The following is a 20,966-nucleotide window of genomic DNA, read 5'->3' on the forward strand; positions in this document are numbered from 1 at the left end:
TGCAGAGAATAAATACTTTATTAACTGATTACAGTTGAAAGTCACGAACAAAAAAGGAGTATATTAAGGCAGAGCCATATATATATACATATACATATATATATGTATGTATAGACAACTGCAAAGCCGGTTCTCTTTACATGTTCATAACTTCGACATCTCTCACACTCAAGTGTGCTTGCTTTCTTGATCAGAGGAGCATCCTGGCCAATGGTTCTAGTCCTTCTGGTGGTAATGTACAGCATCACGGAGTGAGACGACTGTGCCTCAGGTGTGACTACACTCTGGTTGGTGCGAAATCAGACGACTCATCAGTGTTCTTCAGAAAAACATGGGATTTTAAAAAGGATTTCAATAGTCTTACCTAACACAAGTTTAGACTTCTGAGTTAATCAACTGCCCTTCCCTAAATGCTCCTGTACAGAGCATTATTTTCTAGGCTTATATAGCCTAGAACACAGGATCACCTGGTTCTATTGCAGTCTTATACAGTTTGACAGTTTTTTCAAAATCCAAAATTACTTCCTTATGCAGAATGGCAATGCAAACAGTTATTCTACATAATGTAAAATTGTCTGTCTTCTGTGTAGCTCCTCTTTTAAAAATGGGCAGCCACAGGAAAAAAAAAAGGGACATAAACTTTGTCTGTCTGTATAAGCTCCCAGCCCCCTAATTCCAACTTGGAAGGAAAAGGCAGACAGAGGCGAGCTGCTTTCCCCAGAAGAATGAACAAATGGCTTTGTCTGGTGTCTTCAGGAGGCTTCTCCTTCCGTAGGAGATGTAGGTGTTGTAGGAGAAACGGAAGCAGGTTTCCGTGTGATTCTGTCTAGCTCTGCATGAACGTCTGAGAGCACAGGCTTCTGGCCTACAGAAAGAACAAGTGTTAGTTAGACATAGTCTTCTACTTAAAACTGGCCAATGCTTTCACTGACTTTACACTCTTCCTAAGGCTGCCTGCGGTGGCTAAGGGAGGTGACTGCTGAGTTCAAGGCTACACACCACGCCCTGGCTTGGGGGTGGGGGTGGCAGGTGACCACTCCTGCAGTCCCAGCACTGGGGGAAGCTGAGAAAGGTCGACTGGCATAACATCATGGCTAACCTGGGCTAAGATAGGACCTGAGTTTGAGGCCCTATCTTAAAAAACAACCACAACAATAACAACAAAAAACGTTATGTACCCTTATATTATATAAACATCCTTAAAAATACAGGTCTTCATTTTAAACTGAGGGGCAGTGCACCAGTACCTATCAATTAACCTTATATGTGAGTTTTGTTGTTTCTATTTTTAGGGCACAGGGCAGTGAACAATCCAGCAAACAGCAGAGCTGGATCTGGAGAGATGAGCAAGAACTGTCTCAAAATGAGCAGAGTATAAAGGTCAGGGGCCAGAGCCCTCCTAACCAGCCGAGGGGTGACATGTCTAACTCTCTGAAACGCCAGCCATTCTCCAATCTTTAAATGTAGGGGTTGATGTGACGGCTCAGCAGGTCTTTACCAAGACCTTTACTTGCCACCAAGCCTGATGACCTGAGTTTGATCTCTGGGGCCCACATGGCAGAAGAAAACTGAAAACAGAAAGTTGTCTTCTGACCTCCCCACACAAATTTAACATAGAGTCATGACATGACCCAGGAACTCCAATCTCAAATATTGTCCCAAATAATTAAAAATGTAAGATCGCATAAAAATTAACACTCCTAGCAGCATTATTCAAAGTGGCCAAGATGAAAGAGAGAGAGAAAAAAAGAATAGGAAGAAGAGAGAAAGAAGAAAGAAAGAAAGAAAGAAAGAAAGGAAGGAAGGAAGGAAGGAAGGAAGGAAGGAAGGAAGGAAGGAAGGAAGGAAGGAAGGGGAAGGAGGGAGAGAGAAAGAAAGAGTAGCCAAATGAAATGTAACTTTTCCACACAAGGAAGCTCTAACACAGGTTACTATAGGAAGGAGCCTGAGAACACAGAAAACAAGACACACTGCTACGATTGCAGTTGCGTGAAGGCCAGCCAGGCAGCCCAGACAAGACCAGCACCAGCGGCCCAGACACTGACAGGCATGGAAAGTTTGACTTTTCTTTGAGAGATGAAGATGATCTGAAATTAGACTGTGACCGTTCCTAAAGCCACATGCGACTTCATCTGTGTCACACCCAGTGAGGCTGCACCCCAACAACAACGCCCCCTGCTCAGAAGGCTCTACCTGACTTTTTGGCGGAGGGTGGCAAGCCGGGGCTTCCGCCTGTAGCACCTCCTCCAGGACTGCCTCCGACCCCGGGGCCTCCAGGGGAGCCTGTCTTCTTACTCAACAAACTGTTGAAGAAGTTTGCCAGGACTCCTTCGCTCGTCGCTCCAGCTTTAAAACAAACAAACAAACAAACAAACAAATAACGTTTTAGAACAGATTCCATTTTCCCATATTATTACAAACTACTTATACTTTCATCTGCTCACACTCAAAGTAATAGCAAGGATAAGTTTTTAGTCTTAATTTTATTCATTATTGTCTTCATGTCCGATCTGTGTGTGAGTGTGTGGGTGGTAGAGGATGTGGCTCCATACTGTATGTGTGGAGGCAGAGACAACCTGAGGAGCCGGTTTCTCTCCCTCACATTCACATGTGTTGGGGCCTGTACTCAGGTGATTGGGCTTGGACAGCAGTATTAGACTTGCTAAGCCATCTTGCCAGTCCAAAAGTAGTATTTTAAAGGGCCAAGAATATTTTTTATTTTATTTATATTATTGTATTGTGTGCATATGTGTGTGCATATGGACCACAGGTGTGTAGGGGTCCACAGAGGTTAGAAGAGGCATCAGATCCCCTGGACTTGCAGTTACATACGGCTGAGCAGTCATGTGGGTGCTGGGAACAGCACCTAGATCCTCTGCAAAAGCAGCCAGTACCCTTAACCACTGAAGTATCTGGGCAGTCCTGGGCCAAAAGTATTTTAAGCATTCATATTAGATGCTAATATACCTTCCCTCCTTTTTAAATTTTATTTTTCAAAACAGGGTTTCTTTGTGTAGTCCTGGCTGTCCTGGAACTTGCTCTATAGACTAGGCTGGCCTCAAACTCAGAGATCCACCTGCCTCTGCATCCAGAATGCTGGGATTAAAGGCATGTGTCATCACCACCCAGCTACCTGTCCCTTTTAAAAGAGCTTCATAATCTTTTTTTTACATTTATTCTGTGTGTGTGTGTGTTTGTGTGTGTGTGTGTAAGTTACAGGACAACCTGCAGGAGTGGTTCTCGCCTTCCACTATGTGGGTAGTTCTAGGGATTGAACTCAGGTTGTCAGGCTTGGTAGCAAGTGACTTTGCCACTAACCATTTCGCCAACCCTAGATTACCTATTAACTATCAAAGTTAATTTCTCCAACGGTCTCCCAGAGGAGAATAACTGAAGCTTTTGCCACAAGCACAGTGAGAAGACACTGTGGTGTTTACAGCCTGATTATGAGCCTCTAGCTACAAAACAAAGCTTAGAGAGTATGGAGAAGCAAAGGAAAACATTTCAGTAGATTCCAGACATGCATGCTCATTATAAAACGTACTGCACTGCTTCCTCCAAGAGACGGAGCTATACCTTTCATGTTTGGATCAATTTTTTTTGATCCAGCAGGGATGGGGGACACACTGGCAACATTGGATGACACAGATCTGTTTGGGGTTCGAGGGGAGCCTCCAGGAACTCTTGGTGATGCATCCTAGGAAAAAATGGAAAAAGCACAAATATTAAAAATTAAAGTCTCTGCAATATTCAAAAACATTCTGCTACTGTCCCCACCTATTCTACTAGCTATTACACTACAACTTACTGGTAAAAACGCTAACGATCCCGCCCTCATTACTAGGGAGCACCACAGGCCCACATTTCAGGACAGCTATCACTGCACTGGTAGAAAGGGAGTAATGTACTGGATAGTGAAGTGTAGCTCTAAGCACAAGCTTGGGAGACAGAGCTGGTTTCCCAGCTGCATGATCAGACAGGTCATGGTGTCCTCCCTAGTCTCCACTCCCATCTACAATGTGGAACTATTATGTAACAGGACTCCTCCGTAAGGATGTATTGAGGGTTTGTAAAAGTACACGCACAGCTTGTGTAGTGACGTACAGGTATAAAATAAACACCAAAGAGATATTTACATTTCAATGTACTAAAAAGTATAGATTCTTTAAAAACATCTCACAATTGCAGAAGAATTACCAAGTGAGGTTTATACTGAAGCATACTGCACTGTGTGTGTGTGCATGTGTATTTAAGAGAACCACAACAGCATGAGCTGAACATTAACAGTTTTGGCAAGGTTAATAATACTGACCACAGGCCTTCCAGCTGCAGTTGGTGGTTGCTTTGCTAAAAGGGACTGGGGGGAAAAAAGAATTCTAGTTTAGACATTCATAGCTTACATTACTGTCTTTTTAATATATATATAATACACACACACACACAGGTTTGTTTTTTTTTTTTTTAAAGACAAGGTTTCTCTGTGTAGCCCTAGCTATCCTGGAACTCACTCTGTAGACAAGGCTGGCCTCAAAGATCTGCTTGCCTCTGATTCCCAAGTGCTGGAATTAAAGGCATGCACCACCAGCACCTGGTGTATACATCTGTATGCACATTAACCTTAAAAATAACCATGGGCCAGGCATAGTAATGTATACCTTTAATTTCAGCACTCAGAGGGAGACTCGGATGGATCCTTGTGATTTCCAGGCCAGCCTGGTCTACAAAGGGAGTGCTAGGACAGCTAGGGCTGTTACACAGGGAAACCCCGTCTCAAAAAGTCAATAAACAAATAAATAAGGGGCTGGAAAGATGGTTCAGCTGTTAGGAATACTGGTCACTCTTCCAGAGCATCCAGGTTCAATTCCCAGCACCCATATGGTAGCTCACAACCATCCAAACTCCAGTTCTACGAGATCCTACAGCTCTATTCTAATTTCTTCGGGTGCTAAGCATGCACATGGCACACATACATACACCCAAACAAAACATTCATAGATAGAAAATTTGCTTTAATTAAAATACTTTACTTTTTAAAAAAATAAAAGCAGCTAGTGGTGGTACATGCTTTTAATCCCAGCACTTGGGAGGAAGAGGCAGGCAGATCTTTGTGAGTTCAAGGCTAGCCTGGTCTTACAGAGTGTGTTCCAGGATAGCCAGGGCTACACAGAGAAACCCTGTCTCACAAAACTAAAATTAATTAATTAAATAAAAAATAAAAAAATTAAAAGCAATCTCTGGCATGGTGCATGATGGTTAAAAGGGTAAAGTGAAGACATTTGCCTCATGACCTAGATGATGACCAATACCCAGGAGGACCAAACCCCAAAAGTTGTCCTCTCACAACACAGAAGTGACAGCATGCATGCACACCTCACCCTCACTCATACACATTAAATAAATAAATAATGTAATACAAATTTAAGTACGCTATAGTTATACAGATATGCATAGGGCTTGAAGGCAAATGAAATCATCTTTGCATAATTAATTCTACAAAGACCACCTTGAACGTGACTTCATACCTGTAACTTCATAAGAAACACTTGATCATCTTCTGCCATGATCTCCTTCTCATGCACAAACTGAAAGGAGTAAGTTGAAAGAAATGAGTAAGTTGAATAAGTTTGCTAACACCACTAATAACTGTGTGAATTAGACTGAAAGACGGTTCAAGAACTGGAACTTTGCCTCTGCTTACATAAGTGATGCCCAAGTATGGCTGTGTAATTTTGTTAGGTTTATAATGAAAAACTACACATGGTTGGATAGTGGCAATCCCAGCACACAGGAGGCAGAGGCAGGCGGATCTCTGGGAGTTCGAGGCCAGCCTGGTGTACAGAGCAAGTTCTAGGACAGGCTCCAAAGCTACACAGAGAAAAAAACAAAGAGAGAGGGAGAGAGGGAGAGAGGGAGGGAGGGAGCTTGCTCTTGTCACTACTTAACAACCCCCACACAGAAGACAGATGCCTAAACTGTGAACACTGCAGTTCAATAAGGTTCATGACATGTATCTCACCAGTATTATTTTTTCCTAAAATACTGCATTAGATTTTTGAGGAGGATTACATACACGAAAATATTCATTTTATGTCATTTCTAGGAACATCTTAATACAAGATGTACACATAAGAAAAGTACCTTCTGGAACCTGATTTAACAATCCTAAAGTAAAACCTTACCCAAGACTAAAACAAAGTGGCAAGTTTTAGCTAGCTATGAGCCAATACAGGCAATCAGTGACTAAGGTCAAGACCCAAGATCCTCAATGGGTAGAGTGGAGGAAACCCCTGCAGTGTTGACCTGGTAGCCTCCGAAGTCCACAGTCTCCATGTGCTCTAAAGTGCTCAAGATCCACATGTCCACTCACGTGGCTTCCACAGTATGTTAGAAACAGACTCAGTGCTAGTGCCTGCAATCTAAAGATGGAAAGACTCCTGTCCGGAACCGAGTAGTCAGCTGACATTTGCTGGAACAGGTGCACAGGTAGAGAACAGTCAGTCCCATGACTGCTGAGGAGACCTTCTTCTTCTGTACCCTTACCACAACAGGCCAGAGATAGCGCTCAGCTTACCATTTCTATAACTTACCTTTCGGACAGGAGGTTTGGTTATGATGTCTTCAAAATTATCTTCTATTTTCAAGGTTTGAAAATTTTCATGTAATATTCCTATTTTCTTATCGTTATCCCATCCGGCTGGACTGGGGAGAAATGCACACAAAACATAACATCATCACTTTTTTCACTTAACCCATGGAACCCTTTGGGGAGCTGAGGGAGCACGGTACTAAGGACTGAACATGTGGCTCCGTGCATGCAGTGTCATTCTCTCCCATTGAGCTACAGCCCCAGGGACCAACTGCAGGACTTCATGCATGCTAGGGAAGCATTCTACCAGCCCCTCCCCTAAAATATGTAAAACCAAATCCACACTAAATTTTGGGCATCATATACCATAACAGCTGAATAAGCAGATATACCATTAAGGTGCCTGACAGACAAGTTAGCTAAAACAGCAGAGAACTTGTGAGATGGAGTAAAACTGAAGGGCAGTGAGATACAGGTCCGAGCAGGTTATAAACAAACTATCCCACCCATTTGTCACACAGGCCTCAAGCCCCATCTCCAAACAGAGCACAGAGACTGAGCGACAGCACAGGAGAAACTGCACTTTGTGCACACTTACATAAACACCGCGTCCTTTTCCACCACCACCGCAGGGATCTTGTAGGGGAACCCGTAGAGCTTCTGGACGATGTATTTATAAACTAGGTCTATGTTCTTGTTCTCCTTTACTGAGGTGTAAATAAGCGCTGCACCATCTAGTCATCTCATTAAGGAAGAAAGTGAGATTCACGGAGGTGCCACAAACCATGTTTTCAGCTTAACATGCACATGTATGCACAGTGCCAAGGAGAAAGCAGCCATGGTAGCTAATATGATGATACAATAAGCAAGAAGTTCTGAATTATGCAGCACTCAGGAAGGAGAAGCAGGAGGATCAGAAGCTCACAGTCATCTTCAGTTATACAGAGAGTTTAAGGCCAGTCAGTCATTAAACATTGCCTCAAAAAAAAAAAATTCCAAAGTAAAAAATATTTATGTGCTATAAGGAAAATAAAATAATTTTATATAATTTAGGTTAGAAGCTGGGCGGTGGTGGCACATACCTTTAAACCCAGCACTCAGGAGGCAGAGGCAGGTAGATCTCTGTGAGTTCAAGGCCAGCCTAAACTCTACAAGAGCTAGTTCCAGGACAGCCAGGGCTACACAGAGAAACCTTGTCTTGAAAAACTAAAGAAAAAATAAACAAACAAAAAAAATTTAGTTTAGGAGGGTAGATGCTTCAGAAGCCTAAGAAGTATAAGCAAATTTAACAATACTGATACCGCTATCATGTTTAAAGCACATGAAATATTGGGCATGGCAGCACACACCTGGAATCACAGCACCAAGGAGGCTGAGGCAGAAGAATCATCAGTTTGAAGCCAGCCTGGACCACACAGTGATGCCTTGTCTTACAGGGGAATGGGATAGCAGTAGGGGGCTGAAGAGATAGCATCATGGGTAAGAGTGCTTCCTGGGAAAGCAAGAGGACCCAGATTCAAATCCAGCACCTATCTGGATTTAAAAGCTGGATATGTAGTCCCAGCAGTGGGGAACAGAGCCAGGTGGACCCCAGGAGCCTACTGGCTGGTCAGCCTAACTGGACCGGTAATCTTCAGATTCAGTAAGAAACCCTGTCTCAAAAGATAAGGTGGACAGCAATAAAGAAAGACACCCAGCGTTCTCCATCTGTCACACATACATGGCATGGGCAAATACATATACCTCCCAACACACACACAAGCCAAAGAAACCATAAACAACAATAAATAAAGATGTTTGGGAACTTAAAGAGAAGGCTCAGTGGGTAAAAGCTCTTGCTACCAAGCCTGAAGACCCGAGTTCAAATCCTGGGACCCATATGGTGGAAGGAAAGAACCAACTCTTATAAATTGTCTCCCTACCTTTTATCTAGAAGCCATGGTGGATTAAAGGTCTAAGGAAAAGAGCATGTGACCAATGATAGGCGATCTACTCAGAGTGGCTATTCCAACTTCTACAACCACCTAGAAGGATCACAGTCTAGCACAGGCCATTGTGTTCCTGAAAAAGGAGAGTAGCTAAGTCTAACATGGTATGATGAGAATATTCCCAACTAGGATATTCCTATTGTCTTAGGACATGACTTCAGCCTTACAAACTTCAAATACTGTCAAACATAACTTGGCATAAACAGAATATTAATCTTAAGCAAAAACTTACTGGTATGAATTCTGAATATTTTTGTTCATAATATGAACCGATTTTTAATAATTTAGAAGATTTCTATAAATGAAAAACCTGAGTTGCAATTAAAAGCTTTAAAACAGTCAGTGACTTCAGACTGTTATTGTTAATGAATACACACTCCACCATCTTCACCTCTCAGAGGCAGTACTCTCTGGGAACCAACTGGCTATAATCTCTTCGGTAGTGGACAGCATCTTCCCTGGTTACATTAAATGTACACTGTTGTCTTTTCCCCCTAAGCGTACAGCACCCAGTATCCACCCATGTGTTAACCAGGCCGGCTCTGCCTAGCTTCTGAGAGTAACAAGATCAGACACAGTCAGGGTGGGATGGCTGTAGAAAACATTTACATTTTCAATCATAACTTTTTTTTAAGGTGCATTGGTGTTTTGCCTGTATGTCTGTCTATGCGTGTCGAATATTGGAATTACAGACAGTTGTGAGCTGCCACATGGGTGCTAAGAATCAAACATGCGGGCTGGAGAGATGGCTCAGTGGTTGGGAGCACTGGTTGTTCTTCCAGAGGACCCGAGTTCAATTCCCAGCACACAACCATATGTAACTCCAGCTCCAAGGGATCTGATACCTTCACAGCAACACGTAGTTAAATAAATTAAAAAAAAAAAAAAAGAATCAAGCCGGGCGATGGTGGCGCACGCCTTTAATCCCAGCACTCGGGAGGCAGAGGTAGGCGGATCTCTGTGAGTTCGAGACCAGCCTGGTCTACAGAGCTAGTTCCAGGACAGGCTCCAAAGCCACAGAGAAACCCTATCTCGAAAAACCAAAAAAAAAAAAAAATCAAACATGGGTCCTCTAGAAGAAAAGTCAGTGCTCTTAGCCACTGAGTCATCTCTCCGGTCCATACCTTTTTTTTTCTTTTGAGACAGTCTCACTATGCTGCCGACCAGGCTGGCCTGGAACTCACTAGAATCTGCTGAGATTAAAGGTATGTGTGTATACCTAGTTTTTTTTTTATGTTCACTAGTGTTTTGCCTGCATGTGTGAGAGCTTATTTTCTTTCTTTTTTTTTTTTAAAAAAAGGTACTTTATTATCATGTATGTGCCTGTGCAGACATGTCTGTGTGCATGAATGCAGTGGTCTATGGAGTCCGGCAGGGGGCGCTGCAGGTGCACCATCAGATACAGGTTCTGGGAAACAACTCTGCATAGCAACAAGTGCTTGCAGCCACCCTTCCATCCTTTTTGTTTCCCGTTGAAGATGCACTATCCAGAAGTGCCCTTCACCTCAGCACAATTCAACAACTAGGTGACATGGGGACAGACAGGCCATGAACAAAAGAGTACATAGAGGGGCACCAGGGAAGAAAATGCCCATGCCCAAAGATTTCGCTCAACTAGGCTCTCCTACGTGACCTTTAAATTAAATGTTCATCCTCAGCATGATGTCTATATAAGACCCGTGCAGGACTCAGTTGTTACCTGTAAGTTCTCTTAAAATCTCACTTAAAAGCCTCATTTTCTCTTTAGTTAGTAAAGGTCACTCAGACTCACCTAATCTTTGCAACTTAAATTAGAAAGACTCTATATGACATGTTTCCCAATGTGTGATCATAAAAATAATCCACAACATTTTTTTAAGATTTATTTTATTTATTTGGGGGTGTTTGTTTTTCTATGTAGCCCTGGCTGTCCTTGAACTCACTATGCAGACCAGACTGACCTCAAACTCACAGAGATCCACCTGCCCCAGTCTCCTGCGTAGTGGGATTAGTCATCTGCCACAACACCTGGTCCCAACAAGTTTTTTATTGTTGTCTATTTGTTTTTCAATGATTTATCTATTTTATGTATATGAATGCTATATATGCATGTACGACTTTATGCCAGAAGAGGACATCAGACCCCACTATAGATGGTTGTGAGCCACCAAGCAGTTGCTGGGAATCTGAAAAAGCAGCAGGTGAGTGCTCTCCACCTCTCCAGTCCCCTACCCATTACCTCACCCCTGAAGTTTTAAAAATAGATTTTTCCATCCTTGACTTGGAATGTTTCAAACTAAGAGGTCTTAGAATCTAAGAGTTAGGTAAACATAGCCTGATTCTGAAAGTATTAAGTAAGGCTCTGTGTAACATACAGAACAAGTTAAAAATGAAAACAAACTGACAGGCTGATCTTGTCCTACCACCCATTAATAAATGGACACAGCTGAGTGTGATCTCTGTGAGTTCAAGGCCAGCCTAGTCCACAAGAGCTAGTTTCAGGACAGGCTCCAAAGCTACAGAGTAACCTTGTCTCAAAAATACCACCCCCCCAAAAAAGATAGACAGACAGACAGAAAGAAAGCAAGAAAGAAATAATAAATGGATAGTTTTTTTGGGTTTTGCTGCAGGGTTTCAGGATGTGGCCCAGATAGGCCATGAACTCATTATATAGCCCAGGCTAGCCTCAACCTCCATTCTATTGTCTCAGTCTCCTAGGTGTTGGGATTACAGGCATGCTCCACTATGCTGGTCACAGATTTTAATCATGTAGATTGACAAGACTGTCACATTCGAATTTTCCACATACACATGTGTATTAGTTGCTTTTCTGCTGCTGTGTGGTAAAACACCAAAAGCAAGACAACTTATAGACGGAGGAGTTTATTCAGCTTACAGTTCCAGAGGGATAACTGCCTGTCATGGCAGGGAGGCATGGCAGCAAGCACGGAGCAGAATGCCAGGAGCTCACATCCTTTACCACAATCACAAAGTAGAGAGAAAGGCTGTGAGTCTTTTAATGCTAAAATCAATCTATTTATGGCACATACTTATAGGTATCATACATCATTTTAGGTAAACATAAAATACTATGGTTCCCTTCTATATATGTGTTGCTTTTATTGGTTAATGAATAAAGCTACTTTAGCCAATGGCTTAGAAGAGTAAAGCCAGGCAGGATTTCTAAACAGATATATAGAGAGAGTAGGCGAAGTCAGAGAGATGCTATAGCTGCTGAAGGAGACACATGCCAGAACTTTACCTGATAAGCCACAGCCTCGTGGCGATACATAAAATAGAAATGGGTTAATTCAATATATAAGAACTAGCTAGAAATACTCCTAAGTCATTGGCCAATCAGTATTGTAATTAATATAGTTTCCATGTGATTTTTTGGATCTGGGCTTCCAGGAACCAAAAGCGCAGTCTCTGGTTACAAAATGGTGCCCATCGACTGGGGCATGGATCCACATAAGACCTAAAAAAAGCTTAAGAAAGAAAGAAAGAGAGAGAGAGAGAGAGCTTCTAGACCCACAAAAATGGGAATCAAGCACAACTTCCTGGTTGCCACATTTTTTTCCCCTCATTTAGGCTCTGTTTGCTGGCTGCAAGCAGAGGCACAGCTTCTTTAAGAGATGGCTTCCTGGTTCATACTGGCATGAATGGCTCTGGCTATTTGGGAGTTCCGGCTACAGAGCACTTAAATGGGGTTTTGTGAGCAGAGTGTTACAAGTTGCTTAATGGCAACATAGACCCACTGCATCCCTGGAGTTGGGGCAGTGAGCATGGCTCACAGAGGCAGTGAACAAACCTCTGCCATGTTGGAGTGGGAAGAGTAATAGGCAGGGCCCTAGAGTTGGTCCTAACCACAACCACTTCACACTTAAAAAGAAAAAAAAAGGCTCTCCTGGTCAGAAAATGATTACAGCTAGGCAATAAAGACAGATTCAAACAAAAAGAAACCTCTGAATGGGTCACAATGTGTTTTAAAAATGTAGATAGGCTTGGTAAAGAAAGGACAAAGAGTATAGACAGAAGTACAGAGAGTCATAGATTAAAGGAGGAAAGATAATAAAATATTAAAAAGTAATAGAGTAAAAAAATAAGCCACGTAAAGATGGAAAAATATACATAGAATTTGTATTATATATATTATTGTGTTTTCTTTGAATTTTTTGACTGAAAATGAGCTAAGTACAAAGAAACATTTTACTATACTGACTACAAAGCTAAACCAACATTATACATATACACACACACACACACATTCTGCTTTTGTTTCCACAGAAGATGAGGACCTGTGGATTCCTTCCAGGATAATATGGTTTGATGGAACAAGACTCCCTCAAAAGGTCTCCATGAACCCTAAAAATACTTTACTCAACAAACAGCAGGAAGCAGTTTGGAGAAAACAACACCCAAAATCCCAAAATGATTGTTTATAAATGTTTATATTCATTTAAAGGGGGTATATGATATATAGAAATGAATTCTTTACATTGGTATGGACTTTGGTTTATTGATATTAATTTAAGGTCAATTTTGTTATATGTATATTTCTCCTCTGGTTTAAGGTATTATATGTTCATGTAGCTAATCTAAAAATGTAATATATAATTAAAAATTACAGATTAATAGTCACTTATAATAGTCAAACTTGTAGTCATGTTAGTTAAGTTTTCTAGATGTACAGAGATATATTTCAAATGGGTAAGTATTCTTCAAAACAAATACCTACAGAATATGGCATTTAAAATATTTTAGGAATTTAGACTTTTTTCAATAGTGAGACTTGTCTGCTTCTGGCAGCACCAATTACTTCAGAGAAGTTGATGGGCATCAAAAAAACCTGTTATGGAATTTGCCTTCAATGTGCCTACACTGCTTTATGGTATACTGTATGAACTGGACATGCAGGACCCACAGAAAAGTGACTAACTACTGAACATTTCCAAAAGATGGGATGGTCCTTCAGGGTTCCTGCTTCACAGAAGAAACTGACAGACATTCTGCAGGACACAGGAGAGAGCAACTGATAAACTTTGCCATTACAAGGCAGAACAGATCTTCATATTCCCTGCTTCATGGAAAAGTTTGCTGGATACTATGAGCCAGTAGGCTGAAGATGGATGCCCCAACATTACAGAAGAACTTTGGGTAACTGTCCAGGCAGCAAGATGTCTCTGTCAATTCTAGAATTTTGGAAGTTGCTTATAATGCACTTCCCATTTACTTAGGTAATGTTATATCCTTCTGGGGTCTTTGAAGAATTGAAGACAAATATAGTTATTTTCCTTAATTATGATAAAATATAAATTAGATATGAAATTCTAGACTCATAAAGAAACATTGTAATTGGAATTCTTTCTTAATACCTATTTTGTTATATGTAATTTTGCTATGTTAAAGTTAAAACCTTCCTTTTTATTTATACAGAAAAGGGGAAGAGATGTGGCATGTCCTTCTATACATGTGTTGCTTTTATTGGATAATGAATAAAGCTATTTTGGCCAATGGCTTAGCAGAGAAAAGCTAGGTGGAAAATCCAAACAGAGATATATAGAGAGAATAGGCAGAATCAGAGAGACACCATGTAGCTGCCGAAGGAGACAGATGTCAGAACCTTACCTAGTAAGCCACAGCCTTGTGGAGATACACAGAATAATAGAAATGGGTTAGTTCAAGATGTAAGATCTTCAAATACATGAGCCTATGGGGGACGGTCTCATTCAAACCATTACAACCTGATTAACTATTTTTCTTAAGCACAATTTTTTAAATATGGCAAATTAATATTACATATTTCAGGGTTTATTTTTTTGTCTTTGTTTTGTTTGCTTGCTTTTTGCTGACACAGGGTTTCTCTGTAGTTTTGGAGCCTGTCCAGGAACTTGCTCTGTAGACCAGGTTGGCCTTGAACTCACAGAGATCTGCCTGCCTGTCTCCCAAGTGCTGGGATTACCAGTGTGTGCCACCACCGCCTGGCACGTATCTCAATTCCTGGTTTCACATGTTACAGAGCAGGCAAGAGCCATTAGTTGTATCCCTCTTCCCAACCATTTCCCCAAATTTTTAATGAACCATCTCTTTAGTGTGCTACTATAAACAAAATGGGGCTTCTGGAATGACCCTCTTTTCTTCAGCTCACATGGACTGACTTTAGCAAAACAATGTGTCTGTTTAAAACAAACAAAACTGTAGGTGCTGACCCATAATAGTTTTCACCAGGAGATGCATTTTCTGAAAAGGTTCCACCAAGAGCTGAGTGTAAAGTACAGTCCATAATCCCAACACTTAGAGGCTGACACAGGACGTTCTTGAGTTCTCTGCAAGGCTAGGCTATACAGTCTGCCTCAACACACATATACATACACACACACACACCAAAACTCCAGAGAAAAGCAGCCAGCTCCCCATACCCCAGCCTGCAGCTGTCCTGTTCACTCTCAAGGACACCTTTTGTGCCATTCTCCCAATATAGACTTGAGAACAAACCTGCTCAGAACCAGCCTTGAATAAGTCTGCTTTCTCCCATTTACTTTCATCTCCATCTGCTATGTTTTCAACAAAGCAGAGAGAGCAGCACAAACCTAATACTCTAGCTAAATATGGAAGTGACCTGGCAAGTGGACAGGTGGGCTATACTCACAGACTTTCTAAAGTCCTCACGATTGTTCTGCTTGGTGGGGCACTGCTAAAGGATACATTGTAAACAGAACTTGCGGATGTGGGACTGGATAAAATCGAAGTGTTCATCTCGGTAGTCATGCTCTTTCTCCAATACACTAATGGCATCACACTGTGGAGATAAAGCAATCATAAGATGGCATTGCAGTAACTTTAAACACTGAAATCCAATAGGATAATTTAAAAAACCAAACAGTTCAATTTTGGATAAGAAAACATAACAAGTTAGCAATACCTATGGTAACTGACTAGCAGGACCAGGAATACCAACAGAGATATCCTTAACAGTACTGGCTTCTGTGTTATCCATCCGGCCAGGATGCGCCAGGCAGTTTCAGTACATGAAAGAATGAAGACCAACAGACTTGTGTCCAGTGGTCACATTTGCCATTCAGCCACCAATCTCCTAAAATGAATGGCTTCTACAGAACACAGCTGTGTATTCCCTTGGCCTATAGCCCTCATCTCTTTTCTGGTGCTTCAATCACCTCATCACAGGCTCACCATAACAAAGCAAGCCTGGTTGTGAAACGCCACCTGCAATAACAAAATTAACTGCTGTATAAAAACACTACGGACACTACAAAGAGGCATGTTCAAACACCATGACATCCAAATAATTTCACTGAAACCCTTCCAAACTGAAAGCATAGAATATTAAAAAAATACTGTATATTGTTAATTATTATATGCAATATTAGTATGGAGTCAAAATTTCATATATAGATTTGTTACACACATACATTACAAAAGTCTTCCTATTTAATCATGAATACCGGCTCGCCCAGTTTATATACTACTGAGTGACATTTCAAATAATTAAAGACACTTTATTGTACTGTTGACATACTGGTGAAGTATGGCAGTTTAGTAAATAGCTTTTAACCTAAATAAGAGACTGGAGATGTAGCTCAGTGGTAGAGTATATGTGAAACCCTGGATTTGGCTCCCAGCATCCTCTCACTCCTTAAAAAGGAGTTAACTGAGCCTGGCATGGTAGTGCACTGTACTTCATAAAATCTTAAGACATCATCAGGGGGCCGGGCGATGGTGGCGCATGCCTTTAATCCCAGCACTTGGGAGGCAGAGGCAGGCGGATCTCTGTGAGTTCGAGACCAGCCTGGTCTACAGAGCTAGTTCCAGGACAGGATCCAAAACCACAGAGAAACCCTGTCTCGAAAAACCAAAAAAAAAAAAAAAGACATCATCAGGTATACTTAGTGTATGAGCTTTAAAAACGTGTAGGGAGGAAACACAACAAGAAGTATAAGAGCACTAAGAGTGTGTGTCCTTAACGGGATGGAAATGTGACTCAATGCATCAGCATAAAGAATGACAATGCAGAGGCTGCAGAAGTGGCTCAGTAGGTGGCACTTGCCAGTAAACCTGACACCAGGTATTCTATCCCAAGTCCCAAATGAAGGAAGGAGAGAGATGCTGCTCACAAATTGTCCTCTGACCTCCACTTGGTCACTACAGAAAAACTCACACATAAAACACAAATGTTTTTTATGAACTAAGTTGTATGTAGTTCTAAAACACTGATGTATTTGCCAATAACAAGCTGTCAAACAAACACAAACTACACACAGATGTCAGTGTACGTAAAAGGATGTAACAAGGTATTACACTAAAATCACCACGTGAAAAGAAGACAACAGGCTTTAACTCATTTAAATACTCCTGCCCTACTCATCAGTTACTGATAATTTTTGTAAAATTTAAAATAAAACTTAAGCCAGATCTTTAGGGGTTTCTTGTTTTGTTTTTAATCATTTTTATCCCAAAATGAGCAGATTTCTGCACTTTCTTCTCATTACATGCACCTTTTCCATAATATAAAAAGCAGGAATAAACCGGGTGGTGTTGGTGGCGCACACCTTTAATCCCAGCACTCGGGAGGCAGAGGCAGGCAGATCTCTGTGAGTTCGAGGCCAGCCTGGTCTATAACAGCTAGCTCCAGGACAGGCTCCAAAGCTACAGAGAAATCCTGTCCACCCTCCTCACCCCCCAAAAAAAGAAGGAATAATTTTAGGCCTATAGAATTATGTTGGTTCTAGGAGTGGAGCTCAAAGGCAAAACATTTGCCTAGCATATACAAGGCCCTGTGTTTTGATGGAATAGAACAGGCCAGTTTTATGTCCTGACACTTTCTCAACTATTCCATAATGGACAAATAGTAAAAACACATTACTTAGGAACAAGTGGAAAGAAAATGGGCTTGGCAGTTAAGTTATGCTTCAAAAGAAGTATTGTTGGGAAATATTATTTTAAGGTGTGTGATTTTTGTTTATGCTGCATTTGTTTAATTCTGTAAAGTGAAGCTGTGATTCTTTGTGTGACTAAAACACTTGATTGATTAATAAAGAGCTGAACAGCAAATAGCGAGGCAGGAGCAAGGATGGGGGTGGGGGCTGGCAGGCAGAGAGTATAAACAGGAGAACTGAGAAAGAGGAGGAACAAAGAGAGAACAAGAAAAGGATGTCAGGGAACAGCCAGCCAGCCAGCCATGGAATAAGAAGAAAAGTAAGACGTACAGAAGTAAGAAAAGGAAAAAGCCCAGCCGGGCGGTGGTGGCGCACGCCTTTAATCCCAGCACTCGGGAGGCAGAGGCAGGCGGATCTCTGTGAGTTCGAGACCAGCCTGGTCTACAAGAGCTAGTTCCAGGACAGGCTCCAAAACCACAGAGAAACCCTGTCTCGAAAAACCAAAAAAAAAAAAAAAAAAAAAAAAAAAGAAAAGGAAAAAGCCCAGAGGCAAAAGGTAGTTCGGATAATTTAAGAAAAGATGGCAAAAAAACAAGTCAAGCTAAGGCAGGGCATTCCTAACTAAGAGAGTAAGCACCTGTGTGTAATTTTATTTGGGAGTTGTGTGGTGGGTCCCTAAAAAAGCCCAAAGAGTTAAATCTTGCACAACAAAGTATCTTTTCATAACAAAACACATTCAGTAAAAAGAACTAAGTTACAGAACTATTTGTTTATTTTGTATGTATAAGGTAAGGCCTGGCTGTGTAACACAGGCTAGTCTGAAACTAATGAGTTTCCCACTTCCTAAAAGCTGGGATTCAAGTGTATGCAAACATGCCCAGTAAGCCAAGAGATTTTTGAAAACATGATTCTGTCAGTACCCTTTAATAAATACACAAATAACAGTTCTTAATAATAGCATATCAACATTACATAACAGATGATACAAGGAACTTAAAAGTCAGCTATAGCCAGATTGTGGTGACATACGCCTTTAATCCCAGCACTCCGGAGGCAGAGAGCATTCATATACATAAAATAAATAAATAAATCTTTAAAATAAAAATAACAACAATGCTAAGCTATTGGAGACTGGAGAGATGGTCCAGCAAATGACAATCTCAGCACCCAATGACAGCTCACAATTTCTAAAATTCCAGTCCCAGGAGACTTGACACCCTCTTCTGGCCTGTGAGGATACTACAAGCACATGGTGCACAGACATATATATAAACAAAACACCCATACACACAGAATAAACTAATTATAATGTCATTCACCGGTAGTTATTTGTAATAAACTCATGGTACAGAGAGGTCTAACTGAAAATGAAAATGAAGTTCAACCATGAACAGTCTATTTAAAATACCATTTTCCTTCACCTGTTTCAGACCTCGAGCACCTCATTAGCATAGTAGTACTCGCTTGTGGTTCCACTGCCTGGAGGCCGGGACCTGAAGAAAATGAATCTGACACGAGACCCTGTCATCTAGAAAACTAACACCCAAAAAACAAAACAGCCGCATGCTCTGCGAGACTCCCAGGAAGCACACTAACCTTCGTGCAGACGACGAGCACCGGGAGGCCCAGGTTGTGTGTGAGTGTGTCTGCACCCAGGGGGAGGACAACACTGTCATCTCTGTCCTCCTGTGCGGCTGTGGCTCTTCGCTGAGGGGAAGCTGGGAAGTCTTCTCCTGGCTCCACGTACTCTTGGAAGTCTCTAATCACTGCAAGTCCAAGTAAGCATAGTTTAGGAATGGCACTATGTGAGCCTCCACTATTTCTGCCACAATCTAAATCCATCTTAGACAGGAGAAGAAACAAAAAAAATGACTTTAGAAGAGCTATGTATACAAAAGAAAGTACACAAAGAGTGGCCCACGTTGCTGGTTTTACAGCACAGTTCCACACTGGTGGCTCTACTCAGCGGGGTTCCAGGGAGGGTTAGTTAGTTGTATAAGACGTGGGAGGCCGGAGAGATGACTCAGTGGTAAAGGTACCTGTGGCCAAGCCTGATGACTGAAATTGATACCTGGGCCCCACGGAGTGGAAGGAGAGAACCAACTCCAGCAAATTGTTCTCTCACCTCCACATGCAGTTGCACCTGGATCCACACACACAAATAAAAAATTACAATTTATTGTGTTTAGTGCGTATCCTGCATACACTCTCCACATGTGTGCATTGCATGCACACACAGACACACCAGAGAGCTTTGGCCCTCCGCCTTCTCTAAAGGAAGAATACTGCAGAATTAGAGAAAACTAAATATGGAAGGAAAAGAATCTACAACTTAAGCATAGTGCTGGCGCTGGAGAGATAGTTCAGCACTTAAAAGCATTGGCTGCTCTTCTGGAGGACCTGGTTTCAATTCCCAGCATCCACAAGGTGACTAACAGTCATTTGTAACTTAGGTTGCAGGGGACCTAATGCCCTCTTCTGGTCTTCATGGGCATTCTGCACATGATACAAAGATAGACATGCATGCAAAACACCGATACACATGAAATAAATAAAACAGTGCTTTCTGAGCATAGAAGAATATACTTGTCTTCCTAGCATAACCTGAGGCAGGGGTAATTCAAACTGTCCTTAAATCATCCTGCTTCTGCCTACAGAGTGCTGGGATTACAGGTGTGAGCCACCACATTCAGGTGGGTACTTCTTTCCCTTGCGAGAGGTTTTCCCTATGTAGCTCGGACTGGTCTGGAATCCACCTCAACCTCCTGAGTGTCAGGATTATAGGTGAGCAACCATGCCCTGCAAGAATACAGACCTTAATCAAGTATGCCCACAATTCCTTGCCTGCTTAGGAGTTTCTAACAGCAGCTAGTGAGATGCCTATGTTGGAAAAGCACTTGTTGGGCAAGCATGAGGACTTGAGTTCAAATCTCTACCACTAAAAGCTAGGCCCAGTGGTATATACTTATAATCCAAGCACTGGGAATGCAGAGTCAAGCTGTCGTAGCCAGCTAGTCAAGCTGAAGACATGAGCTCTGGGTTCAGCAAGGGACCCTATCTCAAAACCTAAGGTGGAGAGGATAGAAAGATGCTCAGTGTCTAAGAGCACATACTGCTCTTGCAGAATCTGGTTCTCAGCACCATGGGCAGCTCACACTGTTCTAACTCCAGCTCTAGGGCATCCAAAGTCTTCCCCTGTATTTTGTAAGGATCTGCACTCATGGGTGCACATTTCTTACAAAACATAAATGAAATTTATGTCCACACGAACTCATACATAAAACACACAAGAGTGTGAACCAGAAGCAAACATTGGATTAGGGTGGAGAGGGAAATGACTCCATGGGCAACGATCATCGATGAAAGAAAACTGCAGTTTAAAATCCTTTAAGACCGTCAGGTATGGTGGTACATGCCTGTAATCTCAGCATTGGGGAAGAAAAGCAGGAAGAATTTAAGTTTGAGTCCAGCCTAAGATAAAAAGGGAGACACTGTACAAAACAAACAAACATATATATA

At 41.7% G+C, this 20,966-nt stretch overlaps 1 protein-coding gene across 1 annotated transcript in view; it reads right to left on the reverse strand.

Moving 5' to 3' along the window:
* Dync1li1 (dynein cytoplasmic 1 light intermediate chain 1) overlaps positions 1-20,966 on the reverse strand; it is a 40,679-nt gene continuing 19,713 nt past the window's right edge. The window contains exons 5-13 of the mRNA XM_075964260.1: positions 19,044-19,213; positions 15,259-15,352; positions 7,185-7,320; positions 6,588-6,699; positions 5,523-5,582; positions 4,313-4,357; positions 3,577-3,697; positions 2,194-2,346; positions 1-865 (exon numbers count right to left, since the gene is read on the reverse strand). Of these exons, the coding sequence (XP_075820375.1) occupies positions 753-865; positions 2,194-2,346; positions 3,577-3,697; positions 4,313-4,357; positions 5,523-5,582; positions 6,588-6,699; positions 7,185-7,320; positions 15,259-15,352; positions 19,044-19,213 (1,004 nt within the window). The 3' untranslated portion in view covers positions 1-752. The remainder of the gene's footprint in view (positions 866-2,193; positions 2,347-3,576; positions 3,698-4,312; positions 4,358-5,522; positions 5,583-6,587; positions 6,700-7,184; positions 7,321-15,258; positions 15,353-19,043; positions 19,214-20,966) is intronic.

The sequence above is a fragment of the Microtus pennsylvanicus genome, chromosome 3 (genome assembly GCF_037038515.1).
Source record: "Microtus pennsylvanicus isolate mMicPen1 chromosome 3, mMicPen1.hap1, whole genome shotgun sequence".
In the NCBI taxonomy this organism is placed as follows: Eukaryota; Metazoa; Chordata; class Mammalia; order Rodentia; family Cricetidae; genus Microtus; species Microtus pennsylvanicus.